Source organism: Fomitiporia mediterranea (assembly GCF_000271605.1).
Source record: "Fomitiporia mediterranea MF3/22 unplaced genomic scaffold FOMMEscaffold_4, whole genome shotgun sequence".
NCBI classification, from domain to species: Eukaryota; Fungi; Basidiomycota; class Agaricomycetes; order Hymenochaetales; family Hymenochaetaceae; genus Fomitiporia; species Fomitiporia mediterranea.
Window position 1 is genome coordinate 2890256 of NW_006760389.1, and position 18580 is coordinate 2908835.

General features: G+C 46.8%; 5 protein-coding genes across 5 annotated transcripts; 1 reads left to right on the forward strand and 4 right to left on the reverse strand.

The window, feature by feature from the left end:
• Window positions 1–321: 321 nt before the first annotated feature.
• Window positions 322–4191, forward strand: FOMMEDRAFT_80718 (WD40 repeat-like protein; the record flags this gene model as incomplete). The annotated part of the gene is made up of 3 exons (XM_007264810.1): window positions 322–1845; window positions 1894–3513; window positions 3652–4191. 3 exons carry the CDS (start codon window positions 322–324, stop codon window positions 4189–4191), a joined length of 3684 nt encoding a protein of 1227 aa, XP_007264872.1.
• Window positions 4192–6192: 2001 nt separating this feature from the next.
• FOMMEDRAFT_43618 (alpha/beta-hydrolase) lies at window positions 6193–8539 on the reverse strand (the record flags this gene model as incomplete). The annotated part of the gene is made up of 11 exons (XM_007264811.2): window positions 6193–6447; window positions 6509–6543; window positions 6675–6760; window positions 6833–6892; window positions 6957–7102; window positions 7135–7379; window positions 7449–7523; window positions 7573–7662; window positions 7720–7996; window positions 8125–8201; window positions 8257–8539. Coding segments are annotated over 11 exons (1629 nt in total), but the record flags the coding sequence as incomplete, so codon positions are not given.
• Window positions 8540–9058: 519 nt separating this feature from the next.
• On the reverse strand, window positions 9059–11828 carry FOMMEDRAFT_105326 (alpha/beta-hydrolase; the record flags this gene model as incomplete). Its single annotated transcript, XM_007264812.1, has 14 exons — window positions 9059–9374; window positions 9439–9695; window positions 9752–9794; window positions 9851–9857; window positions 9914–9999; window positions 10067–10126; window positions 10185–10306; window positions 10372–10616; window positions 10676–10750; window positions 10798–10887; window positions 10945–11221; window positions 11275–11295; window positions 11348–11424; window positions 11483–11828. 13 exons carry the CDS (start codon window positions 11826–11828, stop codon window positions 9441–9443), a joined length of 1704 nt encoding a protein of 567 aa, XP_007264874.1. The 3' UTR covers window positions 9059–9374; window positions 9439–9440.
• A 517-nt stretch (window positions 11829–12345) lies between these two features.
• On the reverse strand, window positions 12346–14750 carry FOMMEDRAFT_27324 (alpha/beta-hydrolase; the record flags this gene model as incomplete). The annotated part of the gene is made up of 13 exons (XM_007264813.1): window positions 12346–12597; window positions 12660–12702; window positions 12760–12766; window positions 12824–12909; window positions 12969–13028; window positions 13089–13210; window positions 13275–13519; window positions 13583–13657; window positions 13707–13796; window positions 13863–14139; window positions 14192–14212; window positions 14268–14344; window positions 14405–14750. The coding sequence occupies 13 exons, from the start codon at window positions 14748–14750 to the stop codon at window positions 12346–12348; spliced, it is 1701 nt and encodes a 566-aa protein (XP_007264875.1).
• Window positions 14751–15361: 611 nt separating this feature from the next.
• On the reverse strand, window positions 15362–16895 carry FOMMEDRAFT_139665 (glycoside hydrolase). The gene is made up of 7 exons (XM_007264814.1): window positions 16634–16895; window positions 16464–16581; window positions 16279–16397; window positions 16181–16223; window positions 16122–16129; window positions 15754–16065; window positions 15362–15691 (listed from the first exon to the last, which is right to left on the reverse strand). Exons 1-7 carry the CDS (start codon window positions 16781–16783, stop codon window positions 15461–15463), a joined length of 981 nt encoding a protein of 326 aa, XP_007264876.1. The 5' UTR covers window positions 16784–16895; the 3' UTR covers window positions 15362–15460.
• Between the last annotated feature and the right edge of the window lie 1685 nt (window positions 16896–18580).

Here is an 18580-nt window from a genome sequence, read left to right on the forward strand (position 1 = left end):
GAGTGCTGCAGATTCGTCCTACACTATACTGATCGCAACTTCCCTCGTATGTTGAACATGTGATGCCGAATCTAGCGAGTAACTAACTTCCACATCAGAACGTATGCTCCAGGTAAGCCGGCCAAAAGTCGACGAGTTTATTGGGCGTTTCAGTGATCTTAAGAGGTCGCTCGAACAAGGCATCGTTCTACAGACCGCATTTGTTTCCGCGAGGATCTCGGATAAAGTTGATGATATGCGTAGGTGGAACAGTATACTACTGAGCCCACCGGATTGAGAGGGCTTTAATTAGATTTCAAGGATATACTCTGTCCGGATGACATGAATGCATTTAAGCGTGGACGATGCCTTGAAGATACACGGATAGAGGTACTGAACAAAATTATGGACTGGCTTTTATCGGAGACGGAACAAAACATTCTATGGTTGCGCGGCGTCGCGGGGTCTGGGAAGAGCACTATTGCGACGACTATTGCGGAATACTGTCGTGAGATGTCGTGCCTTGGTGCATTCCTGTTTTTCAACCGGGTGGATGGTGCTGAGGATCAGCTTACTTCTATTTTCCGGACGATTGCATTCCAACTTGCCTTATTTGACTCGTCTATTGCAAGGCAGGTCGAGGCTGCTATTCAGAAGAGCAATCAAATCAACGAGGCTGTTGCGGAAGTGCAGTTCAACAGGCTTTTATTGGAACCGCTCAAAGCAGCGAGAGGTGAGATGCAGGGTCCGGTCGTCATCATCCTCGACGCGTTGGATGAATGTGGTACGCCAAGCGCTCGACGAAAATTGATGTCGCTCCTGCAAAAGGAGTTCGGAAAGCTACCTTCCAATTTCCGATTTCTCATTACGAGCCGGCCAGAGGATGATATTAATAAAGCATTGTCGAACCGCCCGAACTTGGTTTATGAGCTCACGTTGGATTCAGGATCGGCAGAGAGCAGGCGCGATGTTCTACACTATGTTGACCAGGAGATGCGAAATGTCATAGCAGACGCAGATATATCCATCCCGGAGAGCTGGCAATGGGATACAAAGATAAAAAATCTAGCTGATGCCTCGGAAGGATTATTTATATGGGCATCGACTGCCATCAAGCTTGTCTTAGAGAGTCCCCGCAGGTTTCGAAAGCTTGAAGAGCTCGTCAATGCATCTCATCGACTAAAGGGTCTTGACCAATTATATGATTCGGTGCTGAGGAACTCTGGAGTTATTGGAGTGGATGATTCGTCTTCTATAGCTCACTTTGTGCAAGTCTTAGGCCTTGTCCTACTCAGCCGTGTTCCACTTTCAGATACGATGATCGATGCAATCCTCGGTTTGTCGTCCACCGAACCATCGCGTGAAATTCTGTCGAAGCTTGGCAGTGTACTTGTATTCAGGCGAAGCGAACCCGTTCATGTACTTCACACGTCATTCGCCGACTACCTGTTATCCACGCGCTGCTCCCAACCGTGCCGCGAGCATAAGTACCCTTCCCAATGTCCATCCGACCCATGGTTCATTAACAAAGCCTCTCAGCAATCAGCCATTGCCATGCGTTGCTTTATTGTCATGAAGGATATGCTTCATTTTAATATGTGTGATCTCGAATCGTCTTTCGTATGCAACAAAAATGTCACTAGGATCGAGGACTGTATCAACGAGACGTTACCGCAGCATCTGCAATATGCGTGCATGTACTGGGCAAAGCACCTTGCTGATGCATTGCACTCACGCGATCTGTCGGATGAGTTAATATCATTCGCACGCAAGCGGCTGCTGTATTGGTTTGAGATGATTGGCATACTGGGCCTGGTGCGTAGTATCGCAAGCCGGGCGCTCATGGACGCTGCTGCGTGGTCCGAGGTGAGCAACATCGAGTTCAGTTGTATACAGGCGCTGATTCTTGCTTAGGAGCATGATTCGGACGTATTTTCATTCCTGAAGGACGCTAGTGGACTCACCTCAGCATTCGCCATTCCCATGACCGAAAGCACATCGCATATCTACGTCTCTATGCTCCCACTCATGAAGGATGAATCGGAAGTCGCTGCCCACTACTCGAAACAGACATCTCGGATGGTTGTGGCCGATCGAATAGGGACGAAACGACCGCCGCTGTGGTTGAAGGTGCTGGAAGGGCATTTGGCTGCTGTTTGGTCCGTCGCATTCTCGCCCGATGGGAAATGTGTCGCGTCGGGGTCTGGTGACGGAACAGCCAGAATCTGGGATGTTGAGAGCGGTGAGATGCTATGCGAACTTTTTGAAGAGAATGGAGCCGACGTCATGTCTGTTGCATTCTCACCGGACGGCCAGCGCATCGCCTCTGGGTCATGGGGCAGGACAGTCACGATCTGGGACATTGAGTCGAGGGTGGTGGTCTCAGGATCGTTTACAGGGCATACTAAGGGTGTACATGCTGTCGCATTCTCAGCTGACGGAACGCTCGTTGCTTCAGCCTCTGAGGACAAGACAATAAGAGTGTGGAACGTCAAGAGCAGGACCACTGTACATGTTCTTGAAGGACATACGGCTGCTGTATGGTCTGTTGTCTTCTCCTCTGATGGGAAGCGAATCGTTTCGGGCTCCAATGACAAGACAATCCGAGTCTGGGACGCGATGACAGGGCAGGCCATTGGCAATCCTTTCGTAGGACATACTTACGAAGTCTACTCTGTGGCAATCTCACCCGAGGATCGGCGCATTGTCTCTGGCTCGCGTGATTACACAGTGAGAGTCTGGGACGTGGAGAACAGGAATGTCATCACTGGCCCATTTTGGCATTCAAACATTGTTCTTTCTGTTGCAGTTTCGTCTGATGGAAAGCGTGTTGTGTCGGGATCTGCAGATGATACAATCATTGTCTGGGACGTGGAGAGCGGTGACATCGTCTCTGGTCCTTTCACTGGCCACGCAGACACTGTCATCTCTGTGGCGTTCTCGTCTGATGGGTCACGCATCGTCTCAGGATCCGATGACAAGACTGTCAGACTCTGGGACGCGTCGATTGGCAAAATTGTTCCGGACTCTTCTGCCAGGCACACAGATGCGGTCAGGTCTGTCGCCTTCTCTCCGGATGGCACTCAGATAGTGTCAGGCTCTCAGGATAAGACAGTGAGACTCTGGGATGCTAGCACTGGGGAAGCTATCTCCGCACCATTTGAAGGGCATGAAAACTTTGTTTATTCTGTGGCATTTTCGCCTGATAGTAAACGAATTGTCTCTGGTTCTCGCGATGAGAGTGTCATTGTCTGGGACGTGAACAGCCGTGAGATGTCGTTCAAGCCACTCAAAGGGCACTCGGACGGTGTCATTTCAGTCGCCTTCTCTCCTAATGGCACACGTATCGTCTCTGGCTCTTATGACAGAACCGTCATCATCTGGAATGCTGAAAACGGAGGCATAGTTACCCAATCTGATCAAGTGCACAAGACAGCGATCGGCACTGTCGTTTTCTCGCCAGATGGCACGCTTATCGCATCGGCGTCTGTTGACAACGACGTCGTCGTTTGGAATGCCGAAAGTGGGGAATGTGTTTCCGGTCCCTTCAAGGCGCCTCAAGATAGCGGAATCCCCTCCTACGCGCCACTTGCATTCTCTCCTAATGGGAGATGCATTGCCTCGCGCAGTTCTGGCGACGATATCATTATTCGTGATGTGCATAGCGGAAAGATCATTTTTGGACCACTGAAAGGGCACAGCAACACAGTCACGTCCGTTGCGTTTTCACCTAACGGGGAATACCTCGTCTCTGGGTCGGCCGATTGGACGGTTATTGTATGGGATGCAAGTAATGGAAATGTCGTTTCTGAGCCGTACAAAGGCCATACCAGTCCCGTTTCTTGCGTTGCCTTTTCACCAGACAGTCCCCGTATTGTCTCCTGCTCTTATGACGCAACAATACGTATTTGGACTGTACCAGGCAAAGAAGACGATTCTTTAACGACCAGGAGTCTGCAAGGCAATGTGGTCGCCCCATGCTCCGACATACAAGACGTCGACGATGGCTTCGTAACTTGGACCCTTGCGGACAACGGATGGGTGTTAGGTCCTCAAGACGAGTTACTGTTATGGCTTCCACCCGACATTCGCCCAACGCTCTGGCGGTCACAGGACACAGCTGTCTTCAGTTGCGAATTTTCCACGAAGTTGAATTTCAAGGACGTTGCACATGGCCTGCATTGGCATGAGTGTTTCAATCCGGATGTATAATTTTGACCAGTGCTCCCATTCCTTTTATTTACCTCTAGTATTGCAAGCATTCTGTATTTCAAACACTTTTTGTCTCTCTTTAGCTAAGGACTTCTTTGTGTGATTTGCAGGTCAATCTTGTCTATTTGTGCACCGTACTGGCATTGCACTTGTACCATACACTACTATTTTGTCAACAAATGTAAGTCAACCACCCGGTGACATAAAAAAGAATTGACCTTTGTACGGGCAAGTCAGGAAAAGCACTGTTGTAAGCAGCAAGGGACGCAGTTTGTAAAGCCAATCACTCTCGTATCGAGAAATAGACAAATAAATGCTTTAGAGTTGAAAATACTTGTCCCGCCAGACTTTGCTTTAGCAAAGGAGTACGACGAGGAGGATGCAGGTACTCTGATTTGTTTCGCATGGCATTGTCGTTTCTGATTTCTGACTCATGATTTTTAGAGCTGTAAAAAGCTTCGTTGGACTTTGGAAAGAGAGTTTCCAAGAAGAAATATGTATCGGAGCACAAGTTTAGGTTTGATATCTTGGAACACACCGTTTTATTTGTCCTTTCTCTTTTGCAATGTACCGACCATCAGGAACCAAAGGGGTGGAGGTGCTGTTTCCATACCATGTACTGGATGCTGCTGTTACAGAGAATGCAAGAGGAAAGATGCTGGTAGAAAGCGGAAGTACACAGACTAAGACGAGAACAATCGGGCTTGAGAAAAGTGACAGACTATTACAGCAGGACCTGTCCAACGCAGATGGACACTACGGACGATTGTCTGATTTAAGGCAATAAAGAGGAAGAGGGCACCGAAATGAAAACGGCTGCGACTGGCGATGACGATAAAAGAGAATATCGCGGATGAGACCAGTTCTGAAATCCTACCCCGCTTGTCAATGTACAGGCTTGAGAATAGCATATAATTACCCTCGATTTTGGAGCTGGGTTCGTTGGTGAATAGCATGTCATCTTGAATTATACAGCTACTTCATCTTCACTTTCGCCCTACCTCCCTCGGGACAAACCGTCACAAACGCCAGACTCTCCAACCATGAAAATGCACGAGGCACAGCCGGTCCGCATCCTTTTCTCCTTCGATACCTTGGCAAATGTCGAAATGCTACTCGGTCAACTCAAAGCTCGGGACACTAGGGCCAGGCACAGAGCATATAGGACAGGATCGTGCCGCACCTTGCCATGTAGCTGTTATGTACCTCCTTACACTTCCCTCTGTGTAGTCAAGCCGTCGTATAGCATGTACTTCAGATGCTACGTATTGTAAGTCTTCCTCAGTACTGTCATCCGATGCCAAATTCGCTGTTCAACACGAGTCTTCTTCAATCGACAGGTGAGCAGAAAGTGAGGAAGACAGAGGTGCTTGTACAGCTCCACTTGCACTGTTGCAGGTGTGCATTGCTGGACCAGCTATGTCAAGTGCAGAGGGTGTAGTACTAAGGGGAACAATTTTGCTTAGTAAGACTGTACAAGACCAAGCTTTACACTAGGGTGCACTCTTAGGGTTGAGATTCAAAAATACACATGATAAATATTTTCCTGATTTTAGAGAGTGTTTGGCTGCAAAATTTGACAAGATTATGATTTTGTTAGATTATAATCTGTACAAAGTACAGATTGAGGTAGGACTCGTGCGAATGTATGTGCTAATCATGCACAAATCTCCCACACTTTCTAGCCACCCCAAAATCTTCCTACTGTTCTGCAAGTGCTCCTGCCAATTAATTGAAGTCACCTAGTACCTTGCCATAAGACAACACAAGTTATGCATATCACGTCACGGTCACAGTGTGTCATTACATAGATTGATGTATAAAAATTTGAAACCAGAAATCCAGGATCCTCTCAATGCACATACACTCCTCTTTTAACCCGACCTTCTTCTATGATCAAAGTAAAACAAATAGGAGGGAGCTAAAATGACTATATTCCTTGATGAGTCTTTCTGAACTATCACACGCGTGAGGTCTAGCCCATCCTCTACCAATAGACTGTCAGACTCTCGTCTGATCCGACACATTCTTCGACATCCAGAATCCGCATCGGTCAATCTCATCCGGTGGAGTTACTTCCATCATTGAAGCACTCGTTATAGAGCTCGAATTTATCTGTTGGTTGAGAACCATTCGTTTTCCCGTCGAGAACGGCATCCACTCAGGTGAGACGTCCTCCCGAGACGTCGATGGATTCCCAGAGGATACAAATGACGTCCAGAATGCAGTTGATTCCCTTGAGAGGGTAGCCTCGGTCTGAATAAGCAGAATTTGCTGCTTCAATTCGCTAATGGTACGAAATGAGCATCATACTCACACTGTTGAATGGAGTAAATGTGAACCCTGCGTTCGCTGCCGATCTGATAAAATGGAATAACAATCTAATTAAGACCTGGTATGGCTGAGCATCTGAACGTACGTTGTTCCTACGTATACAATTAGCATGATCATTCAACGTGCATTGCTTGTGACGTCTCATGTACCGGAAAACAAGTAGAAGAGATCCGAGGTGTGCATCACACCCTCCCACGGAGATGCTGCGAGCAGAACAGGGTTCGGAGAGTTGAACCTATCAAGTGACAGCGGCTACGGTCAGAAGTAGCACGATAGCGAAAGAGACGGACAGAGACAGAATTGTTACCTATATGCGAAAACGTTATTTGCACCATTCTGTTGAAGGCGATCCGCAAGCAGCCAATCCCTGAGAAATGGGTTTTACATGAGACATCCGAGAAAGATTGAAAGAATAAGATGTATAGATGTACATGCAAGTATAAACGATCTCCTGGAATATCGTTGCCGCACGATCATATTGCGTGTCGTACGGACTGCCAGGCGTTCCGGGAGCTGGATAGAGAGCAAGTGATTCCCGTATCGTCTCATTCGTCTTTGAACAATTTCTGTTGTTATACTCTCATCAATATGTTGGATGGGATGCCTCACCATGTGTGTACCCCAACGGCTGAACACAAACTGTATTACGTCCGCATCTGTATTATAGTCTTGGGGAGTTCCAGACAAGAACCAGCGTCCATCGTTTGTGGCATGTCCACCTATGAAATCAACTGTATTAAAGTTCCCTGACCTTATGAGTGCGCTTGGCAAGTCCGGGAGAATACTGCCAGGTCCGCCGACAGCGGGTAAAATGCCTCTTCCCGGAGCCGCATTGATAGCAGCCACAATGGCACCTATTATTGTAAACCAGTTAGTGTCACCAGGCCTGAACACTGAATACACGCGTGAAGTAGGCAGCTGACCAATGGAAGCATTTCGAAGGCAAGACATTGCGTGCGGGCCGGAATCGGGACATTCAACGACCTCTGTGACGACTTCTGCAATGGAAGCGTAAGTAGAATGTCGTCCATATCGCATGCTGCTTACTAAATGCAGCTTCAGCTTCGTCTGCTGTGAGTAAGGGACCGTAACCGACTGATTGTGCAATTGCGCGCTTGAATGGAATCGGCTTTGAGCCTTCGGGAAAATGGTTAGTGAAAATGAAGACTATCCGTATTAAATAGAAAGACCGACCACCATAAGCAACCGTTTGCATTACGACGCTTGCAGCGCCGGCGCTCTGACCGTCGATTGTGACCTCGTCCGGGTCGCCTCCAAAGCTTGCGATATGACGCTGTATCCATTCAAGGGCGGCTCGCTGGTCAAGAAGTCCCACGTTCTCGTCTCCGTCTGCTCGTACCGAGCTTCCTGCAAGAAAACCGAGTAGATTTAGGCGATAGGCAATGGACACCCCGACGATCTTAGGATTGGACTGATTGACCCAATCATACAGCGGAAAGCCTTGAGGAGTCTGGAATACGTTATACGCTAAGTTTTGGTTATAGTCTCTGATTTAACTCACACCGTAGGTGAATCCTCCCCCCTACATTGATCTGTTAGCATAAAGCACAAGTACGAGATATTCCTCGAATAACGGACGTGAATGTAGACAATGACAGGCAGTTTATCGCCCTCCTTCGTGTCAGTCGGTTTCCAAATGTTGAGCAAAAGACAATCTTAATCGAAATTTACATCAATAGACTATTTGGAAAATACGAAACGATTGGATACCTTCTTGTCCAATGCCCACCTGACCTGGCTGCTGCATGCATGGCGAACCCCAGTTACGGGCATCCGTGATAGAAACATGCCCGCCATTCACAACTCTTTCATCCAGTGACGCAGGGGCTCTGAAACGTAGATCTCCGAGCGGTGGTTGTGCATAAGGTATTCCACCAAAGAAAGTTACAGGTCCATTGGTCTGACCAATTGGACTCGTGGAATTGCCCACGAAAGCAGCATAGCCAAGATTGACTACAGGCCCAAGAGGCGAGCTGAGCTGAGGCAGAGCATGAGCAGTAGAAAAACCCAATGTTAATACGAACGAGAGCAACAGACGGGCTGTAAAATGATCCATTCTGGGTCTTCACCTCAACTCACATGCACTGCTGGAGCTTCAAGTTATAGTATAATTGGCCAACCTCTACTCAGTGCCAGCTGGGGGAATAATTCTCCCTCCCGTCCGGTATATTTCATGTCTGAGGAATGTCCGTGTTGCGGGCCGGAAAACAACATATCGCTGACTTCAGAAGTGGTGGAAGTTGGTTCTTAAGTTCTAAGCACCCACATGCTGTTCGAGCATGTCACACAGCTAGTCACAAGTTCTTCCAACGCCTACATCTGTGCCTATAGAACGACGTCAGATTATTCTAAGTCAATTATATTAACACGTCTTGGCCACAGATCACCGTAATAAATAGTAGTAAAGCAATTGGTGCTGGCAGAAATAGGCTACCCTTGCCAATATCACGTTTTGAATTCCAGCGTAGAAATGTGTAGATAGCGATCATAAATTACTGTAACAGGAGGAGTCGGGACATAAAACGGAGACGGATTGCATGCACTGGAAACGAAGGCACAGCGAACTTTCGCTGAGAAACATAGTTGGGAACAAGCTGGGGCCGTCACACAAAAGTATAGCTAAAAATGATTAGGAGAAAGTGCGGCTCCGACTTCGACTAGTACTGAACCAAACACACGAACGGGCAAACGGACAAGTGGGCACTCGTGTAAAAAGATGGTTCTGTTAAATATATTTTGAAATGTGCAGCTGACCGCACACATTGCATTGTGACACTACATTCCGACTATGCGAAGACACGGAATGCGAATGGTCAGTCGGTCACCTTCTGGAATGGACGATGCCTTCTCAGTGATAACGATTCCTTCTTTCATTTGAACAAACTCGCTTACCTTCAGATTCTCGTCTGAGCCGTCACATTTACTGACATCCAGAACTTGCATCGTTCAATCTCATCGGGTGGTGTGACCTCCATCATCGAAGCACTCATCATCAAACTCGAATTCGTTGGCTGACTAAGAACCATTCGTCCTCCGGTCGAGAACGGCATCCATTCAGGTGATATCGCTTCTCGAGAAGCCGACGGATTACCAGAGGATACGAATGACGTCCAGAATGCGATTGATTCCCTTGAGAGGACAGCCTCGGTCTAATATGGCAGCGCTTGTCAGCTCATTTGGCTAAACGCAAGGTGACAATACCCACGCTGTTGAACGCAGTGAAAATGAATCCTGCATTTGGCGCCGAGCTGGTGCATCAAGTGGTTTGCAAACACATAAAACGTGGAGGGAGACATGGACTTACGTTGTACCTATCGGTGGAAATTCCTGATCAATACAGGTCTAACACCTTAGGAAGCCAACGCACCAGAGAACAAATAGAAAAGATCAGATGTATGCATGACACCTTGCCACGGCGTTTGCGCGAGCAAGACGGGGTTTGGAGAGTCGAATCTGGAGGACGAGAATGAAAGATCAATAACTAACTGCTTAGTTTGAACCGATGAGAACTGGATCATACCGATATGTGAAGACATTCTTTGCGCCTTTGCGCTGTAGGTTGTCCGCCAAGAACCAATCTCTAACCGATGTACGAAATTGACCGAAATCCCATAGACTATACATGGAAAGACACGTACGCACAGCCAAGGTGAAGTTCTTGAGCCATAGTCCATGCACGGTCATACTGCGTAGCATACGGACTGCTAGGAGTTCCGGGTGCCGGATACAGAGAAAAAGCTTTCTCGATTGTCTCATTTGTCTTCGATTTCACTATTATCAGCGTTTTGTTGTCAAAACGAGGATTTACTGAATGAGTTAGCTTACTACATGAGGGGCCCATTCCTGGAATAAATACCGTATAATATCTGCATCTGTGGTAATATCCTGAGGAGGTACTTCCAAGATAGTGCGTCCTTCGGTTGTACAGTGTCCACCCAGGAAATCAACCGTTCTGAATTTTCCGGACGAAATTAATGCACTAGGCAACTCCGGAAGGATCCCATCGGGACCGTCGACGACCGGTACAATGGAAGTTGGCGGAACAGCGTTTACGGCGGCTACGAGAGCGCCTACAGGACAAGACGAGTCAGGGTTACCAATCAGCGCATGGACAGCATGATCTTCTAACCGATTGAAGCCTTCCGAAGACAAGTCATAGCTCGCGGACCGGAATCTGGACATCCAACAACCCCCGTGACGGTTTCTAGAAACAATGTGTAAGGAAGCAACCGATACAAAGGAGAGCCTTACTAAAACGTGCTTCAGCTTCATCTGCTGTGGGTGCGGAGTTATAGCCAATCGATTGTCCTATCCCGCGCTTGAAAGGCAGAGGTTTAGAACCTAATAAAGTGACCTGTCTCTGAGAGAAAGGGATATGTGAGTTGATAGGAAACTGACCCCCATAAGCGGCAATATGCATTAAAACACTTCCACCCCCTGCACTCTCGCCATCAATTGTCACATGGTCTGGATCACCGCCAAAGCTTGCAATGTGTCGCTGAATCCATTCTAGAGCAGCTCGCTGGTCGAGAAGCCCTGCATTCAAGTCGCCATCTGCTTGCACTGAGCTTCCCGCTAGAAACCCGAATAGATTGAGACGATAACCAAAGGATACTCCAACGATCTTCGGGTTCGATTGGTTTACCCAATCATACAATGGGAAGCCTTGCGGTGTCTGTATTTACGTTAAGTCTGTGTGTCAGCAGCTGCTGTCGAGTCCGTGCTCACGCCGTAATAGAATCCACCTCCCTGATATAACTCGTCAGTATAGGCATCGGTCGGACAGCTTGCTTTGGCATACATGAATGTATACAATTACAGGCAGCTTATCGCCCTCTTTTGCGTCACTTGGTTTCCAAACATTGATCGTTAGGCAGTCTAGATGGGTATGATAATGATTCAACAGATTTTTGGCAGACTACCTTATGAAATATACCTTCTTCACCTATTCCGACTTGCGCTGGTTGCTGAATGCAAGGAAAACCCCAATTACGTGCATCTGTAATTGGAACACTTCCGCCGTTTACGATACTTTCATCTAGAGGAGCAGGGCCTCGGAAGCGCAGGTTTTCAACTGGAGGCTGCGCATAGGGTATCCCGCCAAAGAAAGTTACTGGACTGTTAACCCGACCTGTCGGAGACGTGGAATTTCCCACAAACGCAGCATATCCAAGGTTGACCACAGGACCTAGAGGCGAACTGAGTTGAGGTAGAGCAGAAGCAGCAGACGAGACAAGTGTCAGCGTGAGGAGACTCAGTAGACCCAAGGTAAAGGGGCTCATTTTCAGATACGTTGGCCCAACCTGTCCTCCGTACTTCATGAGATCCTTATAAGCTTGAGTGCCTTGGATTGCCTGTTAGATTCCGACGCCCCATGATTGACATCTGGAGGACTAACTCTCCCTACCCTTGTGTATTTTCACTCTTCTGCATCTCTTCCAGCCACGGCCCGGCTGATATATCATCAATTCATTCGAAGAGAAAGACAGCATCGCATAGTGCTTCTTCAAGTCCAGTTGTTACTCAGCAGGTCTGTTCAAGTTGGTGACTTGGCAAGTTGATCGACATCCCACACGCGTTACTCATCTCTTGTTTGGTCGCGCTTGTCGTCTAAACATGATAGACCTATTTATTACGTACTACGCAGATTTCAGATTTTCGCCATCCGTATGCAACAATGTTAATGAAATGTTTGTCGATTTCATTTCCTCAAAGATAAAAAGATAGAATTGACGAAGGGCACGTTGATTTTTGAGATGCTATCCAGCAATCCAACGTATATTTCTCATTTTGGAATTCTCAAATCTCGGTTTGATCTGTCTCATTCACTGACATCCAGAACTTGCACCGTTCAACCTCATCCGGCGGCGTGACCTCCATCATTGACGCACTCATCGAGCTCAAATTCATTGGCTGACTGAGCACCATCCGCCCTCCGGTCGAGAAAGGCATCCATTCGGGTGATATCGCTTCCCGAGAAGTTGATGGATTCCCAGATGAAACAAATGACGTCCAGAATGCAATCGATTCTCTCGAGAGGGCAGCCTCAGTCTAATAAGGTGGTGATTGTCAGATCAAATTTATTAGATTTACTTGAATGTGACACTTCTCACACTGTTGAAAGGGGTGAACGTAAATCCCGCATTTGGAGCAGAACTGGAAAACAGAGCAATGTATAAAAATAATAAAGCTCAGAAGGGTGCATACACCTACGTTGTACCTATAGACACGAGTTCTTCATCAGTAAATGCACGCTCTGGTTGGAAAATCGACATACCGTCAAACAAATAAAACAGATCAGAAGTGTGCATCACACCCTCCCATGGAGTCTCCGCAAGCAAAACCGGATTCGGTGAATTGAACCTGTTAGATGATAGTGAGCGAAACTGTTATACGTGGGGTAGACGCAGGAACATCCGTACCTGAATGTAAAGACATTGCTCGAGCCCTTCTGTCGAAGTCTGTCCGCGAGGAACCAGTCCCTATACAAGACAGTATTATATGAAACATCCAAGTGCACTTTATCGCGGAAGTGGACATACATGCAGCCAAAAATAATCTCCTGAGCCATGGTCCACGCACGGTCATACTCTGTAACGAACGGACTGCCAGGCGTTCCAGGAGCAGGGTAAAGTGCGAGCGCCTTCTGAATTGTCTCATTTGTCTTGAGTTTACGATAGTTAGCTCGTCCACAAACTTAGCAAAAATATTTCCGTTGAGAGGCTCACGACATGAGTACCCCAGCGTTCAAACACCAGTCGTGCGATATCCGCATCTGTGTTGAAGTCCTGAGGAGGTCCACCCACGAATGTGCGTCCTTCCGTCGAACAGTGTCCTCCCATGAAGTCGACCAAACTGAAATCACCGGACGTAATGAGTCTATTCGGCAGTTGCGGAAGAATGCCACTTGAGCCGTCAACAACCGGCGCAAGCCCGCCTAGTGCAACCGCGTTCGTGGCGGCGACAAGAGAACCTTCATTCAAGGATGCAATTCAGCGGCACGAACAAGCATTCATTTTTTGTGTAGGGTACTCACCAAGTGAAGCATTCCGAAGGCAAGGCATGGCCTGCGGCCCGGAGTTGGGACAGCCAACCACCTCTGTAACAGTTTCTAAATTGCAGTATAAGGATTAGCTCGTTAAATTTGGAGCATGGCTTACTAAATGCTGCTTCGGCTTCATCTGCGGTAGGGGTCGGCCCATAGCCAATTGACTGTGCAATGCCACGCTTAAACGGGACTGGTTTGGAACCTATGCACAGAAATTGGTCAGTCAGAGGATAGAAGAATAGTGCTTCGATTCATTCGGACGACCAACCCCCATAAGCGACGATTTGCATTACAATACTTGCACCACCAGCGCTTTCACCGTCGATGGTCACCTGATCCGGATCACCACCGAAGCTTGCAATGTGACGTTTGACCCATTCAAGGGCCGCCCGCTGGTCGAGAAGCCCCGCGTTCAGGTCGCCGTCTGCTTGCACCGAGCTCCCTGAGAGAAATCCAAACAAATTGAGACGATAAGCAACGGAGACCGCGACGATCTTTGGGTTTGACTGGTTGACCAAATCGTACAATGGGAAGCCTTGAGGTGCCTGAGCTGTTTCGTAAGTCACCGCATGCGTGAACATAACAGAGCTTCCTTACTCCAGCGAAGAATCCTCCTCCCTAAAGCGAATTGTCAATATGAAGCAACATCTACAAAGGAGAATAAATATCATACGTGGATGTATACGATGACAGGGAGTTTATCGCCCTCTTTCGCGTCGCTAGGTTTCCAGACATTTAGCGTCAAGCAGTCTATGTGACATTGTGCGACAGTTCAGTAGAAGTTCGAGAAAGAATAGGTGCCAATGGTACCTTCTTCTCCAATTCCGACTTGCGCTGGCTGCTGGATACATGGTGGACCCCAATTGCGAGCGTCTGTGATAGGAACGTTTGTATTATTCACAACATTTTCATCCAGAGGAGCTGGAGCGCGGAAACGCAAATCTCCTAGAGGCGGCTGTGCATAGGGTATTCCACCAAAGAAAGTCACTGGACTGTTGGCTTGGCCTGTCAGCGATGTAGAATTTCCTGCGAACGCAGCATAGCCAAGGTTGATCACAGGACCAAGAGGCGAGCTGAGCTGAGGCAAAGCAAAGGTGACCGATGAAGCCGCCACTACTCCAAGTAAGCACAGAAGATCTGCTGAAAAGTGGCCCATAGTCAAATCGCTGGCTGTCTGCTTTGATTTTAAGATAATCTCGTTCAGTGTATGTTGCAAGGACTTATAGCCTTACCGAATCTAGCACCACATGATCCCTTTCTGCGCAAATGTATCTGCATCCTTTTTGCGCATCTCTGTACTTCTGTACATCTTCCGTACTGGCGGGCCGCCGAGCATATCGAAATTGCTTGAGAAGACTTAAGAGAGGCGGAACGGAAGCTGGAAATTGGAATGCAAGTTCAAAGATGTGACCATGTGACTGCATCCCCCATTCACACATAAACTCTACATCACCAAAACGTGCAGAGTCTGACAAGGCAATATATTTACATGTAGACTTTATAAGCGAATATAAGGATCCACAATATGTAAAAAATATATGTCTTAGCAGTAAATTCCAATACATTTTCGTGTTCGATTTGGTGATGTATATTACGTATAAGCGCACCAGTCATCAGCACCGTTCAATTTCAGAAGATAAACTTTAATAGTAGAAGTAATATTGCTCTATCATTGGAAGGCCAATTGCTTGTAGTAATGATATTATGGAGCTGCATAATGCGATAATATAACATCTGGCTCAGCGCAAACCCCAAAATGACACAAAAGTTAAAACACTGAATAACAAGTGACAATTACTAGTAGAACGACAGGATCATTTACACCGAAATCTGTCAAGCGAAGACTTCAGCTTATACACGCAACATTTAGCACGTCTTGCGTGCATTGAAGTTCCATTTGTCTTTGCCATCCTTAGTGACGCCCCAACCATCAATGCTGTCATCCCAGCTGCGCCACATCCAGCCGATGTTCTTATCCTTGAAAAAGTCCTCGCAGTGACTATCGAGAAGATTCCAGTAACCCTTCTCTGCTTCAAGGCTAACGACAACTTTCGGGCTGTTCGGCGCAAATTCGTTCCTATTCTCTGGCCAGCCAGTCTTAAATGGCATAACGCAGTCAATAGTCAAAAATTGATCCTTGGTTTACAAAGCATACTGACCTGGGTGACAAGGAGCGGTTTACCGTTGGCGATTCCCTCAAAATAGTTTATATCACCGATAAAGTCGTTCCATGACGTGTCACTTCCACCATCCTCCGCGTCCCAGGCAAAGTATGGGAAGTCATTAATCATAAAGAAGTCGACAGTGTCAACAAGATTCGAGATGTCGCCTGAGGGATTTTGCCAGCCATATGCCATGTCAGAAATTGAGATTGGAATATCCGATAGTCCAGCACTAGAGAAGGCTTTTTTCATCCGTTTAATGTACTTGGCGAGGTTGTCTGGACTTCCGAAGTCGTCGTCATAAAGAGGCTGGAGAAAACGGCGTTTAAGGACGATCCAAGAAATAGTAAACGAAAAGAGCAGACCTCATCACCTAGACCTCTCATCAGTGAAAGAAGATTTTAGTGAATTAAAATTAGCATACCCATTGCAACAGCAAGCACCGGATCCGGATTATTGATTACAGCCTAGCGAATTTTAGCGTTGGGGAGACAGTAAATTTGTAGACAAGAAGTTACTTACTTGTGTGACCGCATCAATTCTCGGAACAACATCGTCATCAAAATTTTGCCCGTCATCGAGCAAAGTCCAAACAAGTGGCATAGCATTAAGACCAGCTGTACCAGCCGCGCTAATCACATCTGTAATAGGATAAAATATCAATTGTGCTATTAAAAAGTCTCAAAAATATAGCAGATCGAAAATACCTCCGTAAAAGTTCGTGTCTTTTCCGTCTCCACAAAGATCAAAGGTGATGACGTTCCTGGCGCCTTTTGACTTCATCCGCTGGAAGTCGGATATCATGTCTTGTTGCGAAGGGCAATTCTAAACCTCTCAGTAGGCAAAAATCCAAAGGAAATTATAATGAAAACAATACATCAAGGGCGTATACGAAGCCTTCAAATGCATACATGTTCTTGATTTTGTCCATGCGTGATGTAGGCATAAGATGATGCCCAACAGGAGGAACGGCCAACGCTTGCCCTAGGGCTTCAGCAGCAAGATAAACCAGCGAAGTATGTACCATGGCGACTTAGGCAGACCCGAAGCAGCTGATATGGTTGTAGCGCTCTAGTAGTCTCGTCTTTATATGTAACTCTCGAGTAGACAGACTTCACAAGTATGAAATATAGTGTGCTTGGCAAGGTTGAGCTGTCACTTAGCACAAGGTTTGAAAAGAGCTATCACGAGGAGATCCGGAACCTACCTCTTTTATGCGAAATGGTGAAGCCGTTTGGGTGCTAGAGAATGACTAGTTTGGCCGAGGGGGGGTAGATCGTGAGCAGGAGAATAGCCAATCCAGGTGGTCTCTGCTAAAGAAGATCGTGCCACCATTCCGCGCACGTCCGGAAGGCAATGAATACGGACAGATGCTTGACGGGTTCATAACTGACTCCTGAGACAACATCGTTCGCAGACATAGGGAAGACAGGAAAGCAGGTTGACCAGCCAAAACCTGTCACGGTGTTGACATGATCCGGTAAATGCCGATCCAACTTGACGTGTGCAACTGGTGCAAAGTAACGTTTTGACTGGTTCACTTCCCCATCGAAGGCTTCTGCTCTAGGTCCGCTGACGCAGGCCCCTTTTGAGGATTGCTAAATCAAGAGAACCTCAGCTGTTCGAGCATGATCTCAGATCTGTACTTTTGTCCGTTATGCCATTTGAAACTGTTCGTGGATTCCGTCGGCTCTGCTGTGGTAATTGGTTGCCTAGTCTCTACGGAAATCTGTTCTGTTTCAGTTGCTGTCAATGCCACACATCTTGAGTCCAAATTCCGGAAGGATAAGGCTGGAGAGTGCCCGTTAGAGTACGAGTGGAAACTCGCTAGTTTCCCACAGTGAGGATTACCACAGAGGTTTCCCACGAGGTAAACCTCACTACCACAAGGGTTGCCGGAAATTGGCCTGTGGAAAACTCAATGGATTAGTCATACATAATATTATGTCAGTAGATAAATTAAGAAAAAATGCCTCAACCTGACGAAAAGCAAGGAAAATAGATAGTTTGAGAGTGTATATACTCTATGTCTGTCATTTTATTAGGTTAACATCTCCTATTTTGCTTGATATTCTTTCAGATACTCCTTCATTTGAAGGAGTACACTCTGATAAAACTGGAGAGGTACAAGTGATAGATATGGACAATATTTCCAGTACCTCTTCAGACAATTTACAAATTTTGAACAATAATAAAGCCTGGTCAATGTAATTAGTTGCCTCTTTCTTTTTATTTCTCTTAGATATATCTATTTATTATGTATGTTTCAACACTGGTAGACTATAAAACACAATAAAATTGCTCTCAGCAGTATAACCAATGTCTGAAATTAATATTGTACCTAAATTTTCGGCTCAATAGAGGTAAACAACACAAAATTCTTTAAAATTTCCTTTTTGGAACATTATAATGATATTACTAATATGCTGACTAAGTGTTGTCCACGCGAGGTTTACCACGCCTCCAGAGCCCCAGCAAAATGACCTGTGGGAAACTAGTTTCCCACAGGCTCTCGGGAGTTTCCACTCGTACTCTAGTGCCCGTGCTGGATTTTTGCAATCGCCACGTCGATACTTGAGTTATTGCTGCATTCTCTCGGGGTCATCAGGCGCAAGGACGATATCTCGCCAACGCCACTGTTTACTGCTATAACTCTATGAAATGACCCAAACTCATCTGGTGTGAGCTATTTTTAGAGCGCAAACTAGAGTGGATTCCCGAAAGTGCCCTTGAGGCCGGCGATGAAAGGAGACAGATATTGCTTTCTCACCAGGTAGATTGAGATACCAAATGTCGTTTGCCTGCGGTCGAGAATGGAGATACT

Excerpts from the sequence above, each read along its gene's own strand:
- FOMMEDRAFT_139665 (XM_007264814.1), bottom strand. The coding sequence starts at position 16,783 with ATGGTACATACTTCGCTGGTTTATCTTGCTGCTGAAGCCCTAGGGCAA. Across the intron at positions 16,224-16,278 it reads GAATTGATGCGGTCACACAA|GCTGTAATCAATAATCCGGA; the intron begins GTAAGTAACTTC and ends AAAATTCGCTAG. Across the intron at positions 15,692-15,753 it reads AACCGCTCCTTGTCACCCAG|ACTGGCTGGCCAGAGAATAG; the intron begins GTCAGTATGCTT and ends ATGCCATTTAAG.